We start from the raw sequence: 18910 nt of genomic DNA on the forward strand, positions 1-18910 counted from the left end.
AAAGCACTTTGAGTGTCTTGAAAAGCGCGATGAAAATCTAATCACTTATTGTTGTTATTGTTATTAAATGCATAAGCGGAAATATGGTAGCTGGAAAAGTGGACTTTGCTCATTCTAAAAAATAAATGGCAAAATAAGCTGATTATAAAGCGTATGTAGAGGTAGATACTTATGAGGTAGATACTTATGAACTGTGCCGGTGCTTAAAGGCCTACTGAAATGATTTTTTTAAATTTAAACGGGAATAGCAGATCCATTCTATGTGTCATACTTGATCATTTTGCGATATTGCCATATTTTTGCTGAAAGGATTTAGTACAGAAAATCGACGATAAAGTTCGCAACTTTTGCTCGCTGATAAAAAAAAGCCTTGCCTGTAGCGGAAGTAGCGTGACGTCACAGGAGCTAGTATTCCTTACAATTCCCCGTTGTTTACAATGGAGCGAGAGAGATTCGGACCGAGAAAGTGACGATTACCCCATTAATTTGAGCGAGGATGAAAGATTCGTAGATGAGGAACGTTGCAGTGAACGACTTGAGAGGCAGTGATGGACGTATCTTTTTTCGCTCTGACCGTAACTTAGGTACAAGCTGGCTCATTGGATTCCACACTCTCCTTTTTCTATTGTGGATCACGGATTTGTATTTTAAACCACCTGGGATACTATATCCTCTTGAAAATGAGAGTCGAGAATGTGAAATGGACATTCAGTGCCTTTTATCTCCACGACAATACATCGGCGAAATGCTTTAGCTACGAGCTAACGTGATAGCATCGTGCTTTAACTGCATATAGAAACAAAATAAATAAACCCCTGACTGGAAGGATAGATAGAAAATCAACAATACTATTAAACCGTGGACATGTAAATACACGGTTAATGCTTTCCAGGCTGGCGAAGGTTAACAATGCTGTGCTAACGACACCATTGAAGCTAACTTAGCAACCGGACCGCACAGAGCTATGCTAAAAACATTAGCTCTCCACCTACGCCAGCCAGCCCTCATCTGCTCATCAACACCCGTGCTCACCTGCGTTCCAGCGATCGGCAGAAGGACGAAGGACTTCACCCGATGCGTTTGGCGGCCCGGAGACGTAGGAAGTCAAGGTGAGGTCGGCGGCTAGCGCGTCTGCTCTCCAACAAAGTCCTCCTGGTTGTGTTGCTGTAGTCCGCTGCTAATACACCGATCCCACCTACAACTGTCTTCTTTGCAGCCTTCATTGTTCATTAAACAAATTGCAAAAGATGTCCAGAATACTGTGGAATTATGAAATGAAAACAGAGCTTTTTGTATAGGATTCTACGGGGTACCATAACTTCCGTTACTCTGACTTCGTCACGCGCATACGTCATCATACCGCGACGTTTCAGCCGGATATTTCCCGGGAAATTTAAAATGTCACTTTATAAGTTAACCCGGCCGTATTGGCATGTGTTGCAATGTTAAGATTTCATCATTGATATATAAACTATCAGACTGCGTGGTCGGTAGTAGTGGCTTTCAGTAGGCCTTTAAAGGCCTACTGAAATGAATTTTTTTTATTTAAACGGGGATAGCAGATCTATTCTATGTGTCATACTTGATCATTTCGCGATATTGCCATATTTTTGCTGAAAGGATTTAGTATAGAACAACGACGATAAAGATTGCAACTTTTGGTATCTGATAAAAAAAAGGCTTGCCCCTACCGGAAGTAGCGTGACGTAGTCAGTTGAACATATACGCAAAGTTCCCTATTGTTTACAATGATGGCCGCATGAAGTGAGAGAGATTCGGACCGAGAAAGCGACAATTTCCCCATTAATTTGAGCGAGGATGAAAGATTTGTGGATGAGTAAAGTGCAAGTGAAGGACTAGTGGGGAGTTGAAGCTATTCAGATAGGGAAGATGCTGTGAGAGTGACCTGATATTCAGCTGGGAATGACTACAACAGTAAATAAACACAAGACATATATATACTCTATTAGCCACAACACAACCAGGCTTATATTTAATATGCCACAAATTAATCCTGCATAAAAACACCTGCGTGTTTGTTATGCTAGCTCCTAGCTCCTCTGCTAGCTCCTAGCTCCATAGAACACGCCAATACAATACAAACACCTGATCAACACACACAATCACTCAGCCCAAAAGACCGTTTACCTAACCCAAGGTTCATAAAGCTTATATATTTTTAAAAAGTTACGTACGTGACGCGCACATACGGTCAAGTTATCGAATGTTTAGCAGCCAAGGCTGCATACTCACGGTACCTGATATTCAGCTGGGAATGACTACAACAGTAAATAAACACAAGACATATATATACTCTATTAGCCACAACACAACCAGGCTTATATTTAATATGCCACAAATTAATCCTGCATAATAACACCTGCGTGTTTGTTATGCTAGCTCCTAGCTCCTCTGCTAGCTCCTAGCTCCATAGAACACGCCAATACAATTCAAACACATGATCAACACACACAATCACTCAGCCCAAAAGACCGTTCACCTAACCCAAGGTTCATAAAGCTTATATATTTTAAAAAAGTTACGTACATACGCAAAAAAAAGCCAAAGCTGCATACTCACAGTAGCACGTCTGCGTCTTTGTCATCCAAATCAATGTAATCCTGGTAAGAGTCTGTGTTGTCCCAGTTCCCTACAGGCGTCTGTGTATCCAAATCAAAAGTCCTCCTGGTTAGAGTCTCTGTTATCCGAGTTCTTCCATCTTGACTGCATCTTTCGGGAATGTAAACAAAGAAGCGCCGGCTGTGTACTGTTGTGGCTGACTACGTTCGAAAAATACGTCCATTTCGCACCGACAACTTTCTTCTTTGCTTGCTTGGCTTCCTTCTCCATAATGCAATGAACATGATTGAAACAGATTCACGAACACAGATGTCCAGAATACTGTGGAATTATGAAATGAAAACAGAGCTTTTTCATATCGGCTTCAATGTGGAAGGCATACCCGTGTTCGTCGGGCTACGTCACACGCATACGTCATCCTCAGAGGCGTTTCGAACCGGAAGTTTAGCGGCAAATTTAAAATGTCACTTTATAAGTTAACCCGGCCGTATTGGCATGTGTTATAATGTTAAGATTTCATCATTGATATATAAACTATCAGACTGCGTGGTCGGTAGTAGTGGGTTTCAGTAGGCCTTTAAACAGTATCCAAACTGTACTTAAAAAATGGAAAACAATGACTCTATATCTTTAAAGAATTTTGTGATATTCAAGTTGAACTGAAGGGGTGTTCACACATTGCCGGTTTGATTGGAGGTTTATGGCGTTTGTCAAACTGCCGAAAACCGTGTCCCGATGATGGCGGTAAGCCTTTTTCAACATGCTTTTAACACCACTTCAGCGCAGATTGGCATGGTATCAAGGATCTTCCAGATCAAACGCGGTGCCTCCGTGTGGCTTCTTGATGAGCCTGTGATTGCTTCTGGTTATAACTTTGCCACCTTTGTACAATTACTGTGTTTATTTCATGAAAGTCTGGGAGAAAAATTGGACTAACTGTATATGGCGGTGTTAACACCCTATCATCACGACTCTTGTGGCGCGAATTATGGAAAGGCATTTTGAATACGCCACATTTCAAAACACCAAAAAATGTACATGTTTATATTTTTGTCGGTTCCCCGCAGTTCATGGCGAATAAGTAACCAATGACCAGCTTGCGTACACACAAAAACCTGTCGTACGCCCCTTTTTCACGGCACAATTGAGATGTATCAAAACTGACTTTGACAAGGAAATGTGCACTGCCTCACGGCAACTTCATGGCTGTCTTATGCACATTTGTGCAGGCTGGGGCTACTTTAGCTACACATATACAGTAAGTGATGTTGGGTAACATTTAATGGAAAGAAAGTGCCAACTTTAACTCCTCAGACTAGGGGTGTAACGGTACACACAAATTTCGGTTCGGTACGTACCTCGGTTTAGAGGTCACGGTTCGGTTCATTTTCGGTACAGTAAGAAAACAACAAAATATACATTTTTGGGTTATTTATTTACCAAATTTGCAAAATCTTCCACCAAAAATATTTTTCTTAGTGGAATATTTGATGTGAAGTAATGGGAACCTTGGATAGGTCAATAATTCATAATAACATTGATTTTGATTAGGGATGTCCGATAATGGCTTTTTGCCGATATCCGATATGCAGATATTGTCCAACTCTTTAATTACCGATACCGATATCAACCGATACCGATATCAACCGATATATACAGTCGTGGAATTAACACATTATTATGCCTAATTTGGACAACCAGGTATGGTGAAGATAAGGTACTTTTTAAAAAAATGAATCAAATAAAATAAGATAAATAAATTAAAAACATTTTCTTGAATAAAAAAGAAAGTAAAACTATATAAAAACAGTTACATAGAAACTAGCAATTAATGAAAATTTGTAAAATTAACTGTTAAAGGTTAGTATTATTAGTGGAGCAGCAGCACGCACAATCATGTGTGCTTACGGACTGTATCCCTTGCAGACTGTATTGATATATATTGATATATAATGTAGGAAGCAGAATATTAATAACAGAAAGAAACAACCCTTTTGTGTGAATGAGTGTAAATGGGGGAGGGAGGTTTTTTGGGTTGGTGCACTAATTGTAAGTGTATCTTGTGTTTTTTATGTGGGTTTAATTAAAAAAACAAAAACAAAACAAAACCGATACTGATAATAAAAAAAACGATACCGATAATTTCCGATATTACATTTTAACGCATTTATCGGCCGATAATATCAGCAGACCGATATTATCGGACATCTCTAATTTTGATTCAATATTATGTTTTGAGCAATGACAGTTTGAAAGAAAAAAAACCCAGCTTTGTTTTATTAGTCAACATTGCAACTTTTTCTAAATTACATTTAACCTTTAAGCTTTTTTATTTCACTTTTCTTATGTTTTTGTTTATTAAATAGTATTTTTAGAATGTGCCGTGGGCCTTTAAAACATTAGCTGTGGGCCGCAAATGGCCTCCGGGGCACACTTTTGACACCCCTGCTATAGATAATAAAAAATTAAATGTGATAAATCTATGGATAAAAAGCAGAGCCTGGCGACGCATGCGCGTTTATCGTAACTCTCTCTCTCTCTGTCTCTGTCTCTGCCCCTCCCTCACCAATGCTGCTGCGAGCATCATTTGTTTTGTTTTTAACCCCTTCTTAACCCTGAACGTACATTGAAAATACACACAACCCTAACTCAAAATGCCGGACATTTGAGGCATTTAAGAAACTCCGCCCTGACAGCAGCTAACGGGCTAGGATAGACTGACCATACGTCCTCTTTTCACCGGACATGTCCTCTTTTGCGGAGCTGTCAGGGCGGAGTTTCTTAAAACCCTCAAATGTCCGGCATTTTGAGTAAACAATGCACACCGTGTGTTGTGCCTCGGTGTGCATTGTTTACACAACGTGCGTTACGCTACTTGATATGTCCGTGTGGAAACTCGTTCGGTACACCTCCGAACCGAACCGGAACCTCCGTACCGAAACGGTTCAATACAAATACACATACCGTTACACCCCTACCTCAGACTGATTGATGTGCCCATCCGAGACATATAAACAATTACAGAGACCAGAGGGCAGCAAAATACTGCAGAAATAAAGAAAAACACAACTGCAAGAGAGCACAGTACCTTGGCAGCCATCTAGTGTTGTGTCGTTCGCGAACGATTCGTTCGAAAGAACGAATCTTTTGAGTGAACGTACTGAACCGAATCACTTCATGAACTGATTCGTTCCTTTCTCAGTTCAGTTGAGCTCCGCCGCGACCATGCCGGTATGAGTGGAACTGCCGCATTCTGTGACTCACTGAACCCTCGACGTCGGCAAACGACGCAGCCAATGAGAGGGCGGGGGGAGGGACTGAGCGAACGATTCGTTCACCGCGGATTAACGACATGAATCACTCAGTGAGCGACAACGCTCTCGCTCTCTGCTCTGCTTGCCCCGATGCCGCGAGTGATTCGCCCCCCGTCGCGGGGATAAGTTTCATGCCATTGGCATCCGTTCTCCATTCATTCTCCAAGCTAACGGCTAATGTTGACTCAAGCCACATGAAAACAAAACACACGTCCCCATTATCTCAACACATAAAGTTAAAGAAAATCCGTGCAGGCTGAGCAGCAGCGACGTGAGGGGGAGAGGCGGAGGGTAACGTGTAGGGCAGGCTGTTTTGAGAAGATTTAAAATAAAAATAATAACTAATGTATGTACACATACATAGGCTATTATTTACACAGTTATTGTAACAAAAATACATTTCTCCTTGGGGATCAATTCTGATTCATATTATTTTTATTATTATTATTATTATCTATTCTACTGCAACTGTTGTTGTTGTTGTTTAGTAGCTATCATCATTATAATTGATTTGCAATTAAACTGTACTGCTGCTGCAGAAGTGATTCAGTACACGTACTGAACTGCAGTTGTCAGTCACTGATTCTAGTGATCCGTACTGTCAAAAGAACTGCAGAAGAGATTCGGTACACGTACTAAACTGCAGTTGTCAGTCACTGATTCTAGTGATCCGTACTGTCAAAAGAACTGCAGAAGTGATTCGGTGAACACATTTTTTGAACGAATCAATTTAAGGAACTGATTCTAGCGATTCAGTACAGTCAAAAGAACTGCCGATCCCATCACTACAGCCATCTGCAGAGCCATCTTGAATTTAAAGCAAAACAAACATTTTTTATTCTATTGAACCAAGAGTTATTTGGGTTTTTACACCGCTGCCACAAGGGCCAACTGGACTGTCACGTCTGCAAACTTGCCTCTTGACAACTACTGCATTACACAGCCCATCATTGCTTGTTATCTCCATTTGCTGGCTAATGAAAAGAAAGTCCATGCTGCAAACAATCTTTTCTTCAAAGCCTTGAAAAATGGTTCATTTCATAAGAAGTGCCCATCAGATAGGCTGCAGAACAAGCACCTGGTATCTGTCAGGTCTGATGTTTGACTTTCTTCTGCTGCGACAGAAGCTTTTAATAAAACAGGGGCGGGGGGTTGGCGAAGCACAGCAATTTTCACTCTGCTCTAAGATGCCCAATACTTTGTGTTTGACGAGACAGAATGACAGCCAGCTTCTCCCTCCCTCTCTTTAATTAAACACAGATGGTGAGTTATGTCCAATTTAATTTCCTCTGTATTTGACTTCGTCTTCCATCTGATGGCTTCAAAGAGAAGCGATTTAGGGGCGCATACTGACGAGCCTCATGGAAGGTTTCACTTTAATTAGCCCTATTTGAGTGAGGTAAAGCAGCAGTGTCCATGAAAACATTTCCTGGAAAAAAAATTCCCATATTTTGAAATGTAAATGTTGACATTTTCCCCCCTTTTCCAATTTAAAAAGGATTAATTGTGCGCCGTACTTTGTGTAGTTTTGTACTGTATGGCTGATACAACTTAGTTGGAATCTGTCTTTTTTTGTGCGTTTCCACTGCAAAGAGAGCATATTCCTACTGTACAATTTCTAGAACAGTTTTCATCCCTAGTTCTTCTTTCTTTCTTTCTTTCTTTCTTTCTTTCTTTCTTTCTTTCTTTCTTTCTTTTAGTTTATTTCGAACATGAACACATTTACATCATAATACATCACACAATTTCATATCATTTCATTTACATCATGCCCGAAAAGGAGTAGGAAGAAGCAAAGCTTATTTAATCCTACCCCTTTCCCACTTCAAAGCATTTACAATTATATAAAATCATTTACTGACCTTTTTATATAATAAAATAACATCTATGAATTAGTATATACAACAGTTTGTAATATGTAATTAATTAATTTAGTCATTATTAACATACTGAGATGAAGAATATTTTCAATAAGGTTGGAAGTTTTTCTCATAATTCTTCTTCTTTGTACTTTGTAAGCACTATTAATTTAAACAACTTCTTAAACTGGATCATGTCAGTACAATTTTTAACTTCTTTAATCCATTCCATAATTTAATTCCACATACTGTTATGCTAAAAGTTTTAAGTGTTGTACGTGCATATAAATGTTTTAAATTATTTTTTCCTCTAAGGTTATATTTCTCCTCTTTAGTTGAGAAGAAATGTTGTACATTCTTTGCTAGCAGGTTATAGATTGCTTTGTACATCATTTTAGCTGTTTGCAATTTTACCAAATCACCAAACTTTAATATTTTTGACTTAATAAATAAAGGGTTTGTATGTTCTCTATATCCAACATTATGTATTGTTCTAACTGATCTTTTTTGTAACATGGTTAACGAATGTAGCGCACATTTGTAGTTATTTCCCCATATTTCTGCACAATAAGTCAGATATGGTAACACTAGTGAGCAGTAGAGAATATGAAGTGATTTTTGGCCCAGGATGTGTTTTATTTTATTCATTATTGAAATGTTTTTTGCTACCTTATGTTGTATGTTTTGTATATGAGATTTCCAGTTCATTTTATCATCTATTAATACTCCCAAAAATCTGGTTTCTTTTACCCTTTTGATGTCTACTCCGTCTATTTGTATTTGCGTATGATGCTCTTTCCTACTATTACCAAATAGCATTATTTCAGTCTTACTGAGATTCAAAGATAGTCTGTTTTTGTCAAACCATCTTTTTAATTTGTTCATTTCTTCTGTTATTATTTGTATTATCTTCTGTGTGTTCTCTCCTGAACAGAAAGTAGTTGTATCATCTGCAAATAAAACTAACTTTAAGTCCTTTGTAACTTTACAAATGTCGTTTGTATAAAGATTAAACAATTTTGGTCCCTGCGGCACACCACAGGATATATCTAGCCGTGTGGCATAAACGGTGGCCACACTGGATCCCTGCACAGAAGCAGCAGTAACAGGGAAAACAATAGCCACCCTAAAAGCTGTCATTTCCTAACATCCCGTGCACTCTCCTTGCAGGACCAGGCACTGTGCAGTCACATTTACAGTAGAGATGTCCGATAACATCGGTCTGCCGATATTATCGGCCGATAAATGCGTTAAAATGTAATATCGGAAATTATCGGTATCGTTTTTTTTATTATCAGTATCGTTTTTTTTTTTTTGTTGTTTTTTTTTAATTAAATCCACATAAAAAACACAAGATACACTTACAATTAGTGCACCAACCCAAAAAACCTCCCTCCCCCATTTACACTCATTCACACAAAAGGGTTGTTTCTTTCTGTTATTAATATTGTGGTTCCTACATTATATATCAATATATATCAATACAGTCTGCAAGGGATACAGTCCGTAAGCACACATGATTGTGCGTGCTGCTGCTCCACTAATAGTACTAACCTTTAACAGTTAATTTTACAAATTTTCATGAATTACTAGTTTCTATGTAACTGTTTTTATATTGTTTTACTTTCTTTTTTATTCAAGAAAATGTTTTTAATTTATTTATCTTGTTTTATTTGATTCATTTTTTTAAAAAGTACCTTATCTTCACCATACCTGGTTGTCCAAATTAGGCATAATAATGTGTTAATTCCACGACTGTATATATCGGTTGATATCGGTATCGGTAATTAAAGAGTTGGACAATATCGGCAAAAAGCCATTATCGGACATCCCTAATTTACAGTCCTGGTCAAAAGTGTACATACACTTGTAAAGAACATCATGTCATGGCTGTCTTGAGTTTCCAATCATTTCTACAACTCTTATTTTTTTGTGATGGAGTGATTGGAGCACATACTTGTTGCTCACAAAAAACATTCATGAAGTTTGCTTCTTTTATGAATTTATTATGGGTCCCCTGAAAATTTGACCAAATGTCCCTTGGCAAGTTTCACTGCAATACGGCGCTTTTGGTAGCCATCCACAAGCTTCTGCTTGAATTTTTGACCACTCCTCTTGACAAAATTAATGCAGTTCAGCTAAATTTCATGGTTTTCTGACATGGACTTGTTTCCTCAGCATTGTCCACATGTTTAAATCAGGACTTTGGGAAGGCCATTCCAAAACCTTCATTCTAGCCTGATATAGCCATTCCTTTACCACTTTTGACGTGTGTTTGGGGTCATTGTCCTGTTGGAACACCCAACTGTGCCCAAGACTGATGATGATGATGATGATGATGATTTTAGCTTGTCCTGAAGAATTTGGAGGTAATCCTCCTTTTTCATTGTCCCATTTACTCTCTGTAAAGCACCAGTTCATGGTTCAAAACAGGTCCAGAGCATAATACTACCACCACCATGCTTGACGGTAGGAATGGTGTTCCTGGGATTAAAGGCCTCACCTTTTCTCCTCCAAACATATTGCTGGGTATTGTGGCCAAACAACTCATTTTTTGTTTCATCTGACCACAGAACTTTCCTCCAGAAGGTCTTATCTTTGTCCTTGTGATGTCAGATGAAACAAACATTTGGCTGTTTGATATTTTCACTGCATGGGATTATCAAATAGGAAAAACATGGAGTACTCCTAAATGTGTTATTTCTGCTTTTTTCAGCCATACAATTGTTAGTCTGTGTTAATACTTATTTTTATATTAAAAAAAAGGTCTTCACAGTTTTGATTCTTTTGAACCAAGATTTGTCGTTTGTATTTTCACACCGCTGCTTCAAACCTCTAGGGTCTAATGTACTAATTACACACAGATGTCCGGCATCATGTAAATGTAGTTAGCAGCGTCTCTGCACAGATGCTGTGTTCAGGTGCCATTTTACTCATTTACACCGCAGCCACCTAAGGAATGTACTCGACGACCGCAACCACTTCATGGCTTCACAATAGTTATGGAGTACAAAACTAGCAGTGTTTCCCATAAACTGCCAAGATACCTGTGGCGGTGGGGGCGTGGTCACAATGACATCATCGAGTAATTTGCATATTTTACTACAATGATATGACTTTCTCTAAAAAGGCTCAAAAAATGTATAATTACTAATTAATAGTTTTGTTTTAAACGTCCATCCATCCATCCATTTTACAATATAATCACAACACTTTATGTACATATTTATATACAGATTTGAACAATAAGTTATTCACTGAAATATATTTATTAATTGTGGTTCTTACAAAAAATATATCTTATAAAAATATAAAAGCTAAAATGTCTCTTAAAGCTCTGCCCCTTTAATTAATGCATACTAAATAATTTAACTTTAGCCTACTACTACAACCATATTATTTACCAGCAACATAAAGTGAAACAGAGGCAGAGGTGTCCTGCCACAGTCAGTAACAAATAAACAGAAAACAGTAGTGGTGGTAGATAGACACAAAGCTTCATCAAACATCTGATCCGCTGAACAAAGAGCTCCAAAAATCTTGATCCTACACTTCTCTTTTTTAAAGTAAATCTGAACAGCCGATATGGGCATCTAGAAGCTGGACAGGACAGACAAAAAAAAAAATAAAAAAATACTTTTTTGTGGCGGCCTTAATTCTTTCGTGGCGGGCCGCCACAAATAAATGAATGTGTGGGAAACACTGACTAGACGTTGAGTAATCGCTCGACATACATCGTGGACAATAACTAGTAATAGTCTGCTTTGCCAGTCCAAATGTATTCGCTGTTTTTCGTAGTCTGTCGTTGTCTCTCCTTCGACAAATGGACAAAGTTTTTCACTAAGTAGAATCACAGCTGACCTGGACATTGGAAAGTTCTCTTACCGTTCAGCTGGCACAACACACTCGTTGACAAACATATCCCACCAGGCTGCCCTTCTTCCAGGCCTTACAATAAAGTACTATCTATCTATCCTAAACCGTCGCTCAACCGTCTGTGTTGCCGTCTGAGATGTGTTGTATCCCAAATAGCTGCGATCGCACGTTTGCTTCTCTTAAAGGTGTTCATGTGTGATTTCCACACGGGCATGTCTGGATGACTCGCCTCCATCTTCCTGATATCACCTTTTGTGTGGGGCGCAGTCTTTTTGGCGTCACTTCCTCTTCGAACTCAGTTTGTAAACGATCAATGAGTCCATACAAAGCTAAGAGCCGGAGATTCAACAAATAGACGGCGCACTTACCTGTGTAAAAAATTGTCTGAGGAGGGGGACCTTAAACGCTGATTTAGTGTGGCTGAAACGAGGCTTAGGCTAAATAATTATTCGTTTAAGGGGTTATCCGGCTTAGTGTAGACATAGCCTAAGTTGAGCTGTTATTGATTGTTTTGTTGAACAATTGTGGTAAAGTATTGTACCATATGTCCCGGCAAGAAATCTGCGTTCAAAGGACTCCAACTTATTAGTGATTCCCAGAGCCCCAAAAAAGTATGTGGGCTATAGAGCGTTTTCTATCCGGGCTCCAGTACTCTGGAATGCCCTCCCGGTAACAGTTAGAGATGCTACCTCAGTAGAAGCATTTAAGTCCCATCTTAAAACTCATTTGTATACTCTAGCCTTTAAATAGACCCCCCTTTTAGACCAGTTGATCTGCCGTTTCTTTTCTGCTCTGCCCCCCTCTCCTTCGTGGAGGGAGGGGCACAGGTTCGGTGGCCACGGATGAAGCGCTTGCTGTCCAAAGTCGGGACCCGGGATGGACCGCTCGTCTGTGCATTGGTTTGGGACATCTATGCGCTGCTGACCTGTCTCTGCTCGGAATGGTCTCCTGCTGGCCCCACTATGGACTGGACTCTCACTATTATGTTAGATCCACTATGGACTGGACTCTCACACTATTATGTTAGATCCACTATGGACTGGACTCTCACACTATTATGTTAGCTCCACTATGGACTGGACTCTCACTATTATGTTAGATCCACTATGGACTGGACTCTCACACTATTATGTTAGATCCACTACGGACTGGACTCTCACACTATTATGTTTGATCCACTATGGACTGGACTCTCACACTATTATGTTAGATCCACTATGGACTGGACTCTCACACTATTATGTTAGATCCACTATGGACTGGACTCTCACTATTATGTTAGATCCACTATGGACTGGACTCTCACACTATTATGTTAGATCCACTATGGACTGGACTCTCACTATTATGTTGGATCCACTACGGACTGGACTCTCACACTATTATGTTAGATCCACTACGGACTGGACTCTCACACTATTATGTTAGATCCACTATGGACTGGACTCTCACTATTATGTTAGATCCACTACGGACTGGACTCTCACACTATTATGTTAGATCCACTATGGACTGGACTCTCACACTATTATGTTAGATCCACTAAGGACTGGACTCTCACACTATTATGTTAGATCCACTATGGACTGGACTCTCACACTATTATGTTAGCTCCACTATGGACTGGACTCTCGCTATTATGTTAGATCCACTATGGACTGGACTCTCACACTATTATGTTAGATCCACTATGGACTGGACTCTCACTATTATGTTAGATCCACTATGGACTGGACTCTCACACTATTATGTTAGATCCACTATGGACTGGACTCTCACTATTATGTTAGATCCACTATGGACTGGACTCTCACACTATTATGTTAGATCCACTATGGACTGGACTCTCACACTATTATGTTAGCTCCACTATGGACTGGACTCTCACACTATTATGTTAGATCCACTATGGACTGGACTCTCACACTATTATGCTAGATCCACTATGGACTGGACTCTCACACTATTATGTTAGATCCACTACGGACTGGACTCTCACACTATTATGTTAGATCCACTACGGACTGGACTCTCACACTATTATGTTAGATCCACTATGGACTGGACTCTCACACTATTATGTTAGATCCACTACGGACTGGACTCTCACACTATTATGCTAGATCCACTATGGACTGGACTCTCACACTATTATGTTAGATCCACTACGGACTGGACTCTCACACTATTATGTTAGATCCACTACGGACTGGACTCTCACACTATTATGTTAGATCCACTATGGACTGGACTCTCACACTATTATGTTAGATCCACTACGGACTGGACTCTCACACTATTATGTTAGATCCACTATGGACTGGACTCTCACACTATTATGTTAGATCCACTATGGACTGGACTCTCACAATATTATGTTAGATCCACTATGGACTGGACTCTCACTATTATGTTAGATCCACTATGGACTGGACTCTCACACTATTATGTTAGATCCACTAAGGACTGGACTCTCACACTATTATGTTAGATCCACTATGGACTGGACTCTCACAATATTATGTTAGATCCACTATGGACTGGACTCTCACTATTATGTTAGATCCACTATGGACTGGACTCTCACACTATTATGTTAGATCCACTATGGACTGGACTCTCACTATTATGTTAGATCCACTATGGACTGGACTCTCACACTATTATGTTAGATCCACTATGGACTGGACTCTCACGCTATTATGTTAGATCCACTATGGACTGGACTCTCACTATTATGTTAGATCCACTATGGACTGGACTCTCACACTATTATGTTAGATCCACTATGGACGTGGACTCTCACACTATTATGTTAGATCCACTACGGACTGGACTCTCACTATTATGTTAGATCCACTATGGACTGGACTCTCACACTATTATGTTAGATCCACTATGGACTGGACTCTCACGCTATTATGTTAGATCCACTATGGACTGGACTCTCACTATTATGTTAGATCCACTATGGACTGGACTCTCACACTATTATGTTAGATCCACTATGGACTGGACTCTCACACTATTATGTTAGATCTACTATGGACTGGACTCTCACACTATTATGTTAGATCCACTATGGACTGGACTCTCACTATTATGTTAGATCCACTATGGACTGGACTCTCACACTATTATGTTAGATCCACTAAGGACTGGACTCTCACACTATTATGTTAGATCCACTAAGGACTGGACTCTCACACTATTATGTTAGATCCACTATGGACTGGACTCTCACTATTATGTTAGATCCACTATGGACTGGACTCTCACACTATTATGTTAGATCCACTATGGACTGGACTCTCACACTATTATGTTAGATCCACTATGGACTGGACTCTCACACTATTATGTTAGATCCACTATGGACGTGGACTCTCACACTATTATGTTAGATCCACTATGGACTGGACTCTCACACTATTATGTTAGATCCACTATGGACTGGACTCTCACACTATTATGTTAGATCCACTATGGACTGGACTCTCACACTATTATGTTAGATCCACTATGGACTGGACTCACAATATTATGTTAGATCCACTATGGACTGGACTCTCACAATATTATCCACTCGACGTCCATTGCACCGATCGCCCAGGGGGGGTTCCCACATCTGCGGTACCCTCCAAGGTTTCTCATTGTCCCATTGGGTTGAGTTTTTCCTTGCCCTGTTGTGGGATCCGAGCCGAGGATGTGGCTTGTGCAGCCCTTTGAGACACTCGTGATTTAGGGCTATATAAGTAAACATTGATTGATAAAGTAATAATAAAAAACATACAATGTCAGGGAGAATACATTGTGGTTGTCTATAACTGTACTGAATATTCATCCATTTTCACTTCCTATATTCACAAGTTCCAATACTCATATCAGTATATTGTATATTAACCTTTGTGTTTACTCCAAACCAGATTCTGGACCGAAAGAATGTGGAGATTGAAGAGTTGACAACTCTATTTCGGGCTCAGCAGAAGGAATCCGAGGAGATGATCCACAAACTGGAGAGGAAAGGTGAGAGGTCACGCAGAGTTTCAGCGTTCACTGCAGAGAATGTTTATAGTAATGTCTAAGAACACTCTCCATGAACCTCCCTCAAAAGATACAACTTGGTGCACTGGGACGTTCTCCAGCTGGGGTGCTCACTCAAAAAAGTCTAGCTTTTCAGTGTTCTGTTTTCTGCTAAGGTGTTTCTCTTTGAAGGGCAACTGCAATTTTTTAAAATTTTTATTCTGCCTATCGTTCACAATCCTTACGAGAGACAAGAAGACAAAAGGTTTATTTTTTTTGCATTCTATTTTGTAAGAATCGACTCGTTGTAGGTGACTAACAATGCAGCTAATGGGCGCAGTCAATTCAAACTCTAAATCACTTTAAAAATGCCAACTCTACTTCATTTACGTTTTTCTGGCGTACTAACACATCGGATTGCTACGGTATTTACCGTACGCTAACTACGGCAAGAGATAACCGAGCTTCTATGTCAGCACACTGCAAAAAGTCAGTGTTCAAAAACAAGAAAAAAAATGAGGGGTATTTTACTTGAACTACGCAAAATTATCTGCCAATAGAACAAGAAAATTTGGCTTGTCAAGACTTTCCAAAACAAGTAAAATTAGCTAACCTCAATGAACACAAAAATACCTTAAAATAAGTATTAGGGATGTCCGAGAATGGCTTTTTGCCGATATCCGATATGCCGATATTGTCCAACTCTTTAATTACCGATACCGATATCAACTGATACCGATATATACAGTCGTGGAATTAACACATTATTATGCCTAATTTGGACAACCAGGTATGGTGAAGATAAGGTACTTTTTAAAAAAATGAATCAAATAAAATAAGATAAATAAATTAAAAACATTTTCTTGAATAAAAAAGAAAGTAAAACAATATAAAAACAGTTACATAGAAACTAGTAATTAATGAAAATGTGTAAAATGAACTGTTAAAGGTTAGTACTATTAGTGGAGCAGCAGCACGCACAATCATGTGTGCTTACGGACTGTATCCCTTGCAGACTGTATTGATATATATTAATATATAATGTAGGAAGCAGAATATTAATAACAGAAAGAAACAACCCTTTTGTGTGAATGAGTGTAAATGGGGGAGGGAGGTTTTTTGGGTTGGTGCACTAATTGTAAGTGTATCTTGTGTTTTTTATGTGGATTTAATAAAAAAACAAACAAACAAAAACGATACTGATAATAAAAAAAACGATACCGATAATTTCCGATATTACATTTTAACGCATTTATCGGCCGATAATATCGGCAGACCGATATTATCGGACATCTCTAATAAGTATATTCTCACTAATAACAAGTGCACTTTTCTTGATAGAAAAAACAAATATGAGAACTTTTTTCTCAATATGTTGAAAGATATTCTTAAATGAAGTAAATGCTAGTGCCATTATCTTGACATAATGATATGCCCCGGCATTACATTTCTTGAAACCAGCAAACATACACTAGTTTATTATTTTTTAATGGAAAGGTAACAAGGCTTGTTACTCTCGGGGTCTACTAGCCGCTCAGGAAAATCATATTATCTAAAAATGCATTTTTCCATCGATAACATGACATCATAGCGCCAAGTGCGTGCTCTTTCAGTCAATTAGTGCGTGAGGAATATATACTGTATATATATATATATATACATATATATATATATATATATATATATATATATATATATACACTACCATTCAAAAGTTTGGGGTCAGACTGTCGAGTTTCAGATGAAAGTTCTTGTACAGCCCTTACCTTTGGGCTGGTACCGAGGGCGACTGTGTTGACCAGTTTGACGCGTGAAAATAATAGAATGTCCAGTACTGTAGAACTGTGTTTGGATATGACAATCCGTTTATTCCAGCTATCTAATTTAAATCAAATGTAAATTCTATAACAAAGTATGCTGACCTTGATTGGCACATTACCACATCATTGTCACCACATGACACGATACGACATGACACGAACACGACCACGTCCACGTCACGAACACGGTCGAAAACTGTTTGTCCTCCAATCGCCCTGCCCATGCTCACACCTGAACCCAATTTAAAGAGGCTACCATAGTAACCGCACCATAGCAACAGTCACCTCCCTGTCAACCCTTCCTGGTTCCTAACAGGAAGTGGGCGGAGCACTCTGCCGAAAAGGAAATTAAACATGCTGAACCCAACAATCAATTAGAGAAAATAAAAATAAAAACAATATAAACAAATAAGGAATTTTGGCTCCAACAGTTCTCTTTTTCTGGCCATTTTGAGCGTTTAATTGACCCCACAAATGTGATGCTCCAGAAACTCAATCTGCTCAAAGGAAGGTCAGTTTTGTAGCTTCTGTAACGAGCTAAAGTGTTTTCAGATTTGTGAACATGATTGCACAAGGGTTTTCTAATCATCAATTAGCCTTCTGAGCCAATGAGCAAACACATTGTACCATTAGAACACTGGAGTGATAGTTGCTGGAAATGGGCCTCTATACACCTATGTAGATATTGCACCAAAAACCAGACATTTGCAGCTACAATAGTCATTTACCACATTAGTAATGTATAGAGTGTATTTCTTTAAAGTTAAGACTAGTTTAAAGTTATCTTCATTGAAAAGTACAGTGCTTTTCCTTCAAAAATAAGGACATTTCAATGTGACCCCAAACTTTTGAACGGTAATGTATATATATATATATATATATATATATATATATATATATATATATATATATATATATATATATATATATATATGTATATATATATATACAGCCCGGCCCCCAGCCAAATCTTTTTTTATTGTAATTTTGAAGAATTTACCTGAATGTGCATGAACTTTTTCTGTTCAAAATAGTTTGAAATGTCACATGTTAAATGCTTAAATATTAACTGTCCTTTTACTGTACTGTGCCAACTGTACTGTACGTGTTATCTCTTGTTTCATTGAAAAAAAAACAGCAAAGTCCATTTGGCTGTCGTCTGTTTTAATTATGAGACACAATTGTGTCAAAGTCATGATTTTTTTGTTCATGCTTGAAATAAGAAATGATTACTTTACAAAAGTAGTTTTATACTTGTGAGTGTTGATGACACAGCTTTGCAACAGTTGATATTCTAGTTTCAAGCATGTTTTACTCAATATAGGTCATAAAATCTCAGCAACAAGCTGTAATATCTTACTGACATCATTTAGGACCAAAACACTTAAAACAAGTAAAACACTCTAACATAAAATCTGCTTAGTGAGAAGAATTATCT

The 18910-nt window shown here is 38.7% G+C and overlaps 1 protein-coding gene across 4 annotated transcripts in view; it reads left to right on the plus strand.

Moving 5' to 3' along the window:
- LOC133642385 (centrosomal protein of 112 kDa-like) overlaps positions 1-18910 on the plus strand; it is a 327796-nt gene that overhangs the window by 63459 nt on the left and 245427 nt on the right. For all 4 annotated transcript variants that reach the window (XM_062036544.1, XM_062036545.1, XM_062036543.1 and 1 more), the window contains one exon: positions 15556-15655. In XM_062036544.1, coding sequence (XP_061892528.1) covers positions 15556-15655 — 100 coding nt within the window. The remainder of the gene's footprint in view (positions 1-15555; positions 15656-18910) is intronic.

The sequence above is a fragment of the Entelurus aequoreus genome, linkage group LG25, assembly GCF_033978785.1.
Source record: "Entelurus aequoreus isolate RoL-2023_Sb linkage group LG25, RoL_Eaeq_v1.1, whole genome shotgun sequence".
Taxonomy (NCBI): Eukaryota; Metazoa; Chordata; class Actinopteri; order Syngnathiformes; family Syngnathidae; genus Entelurus; species Entelurus aequoreus.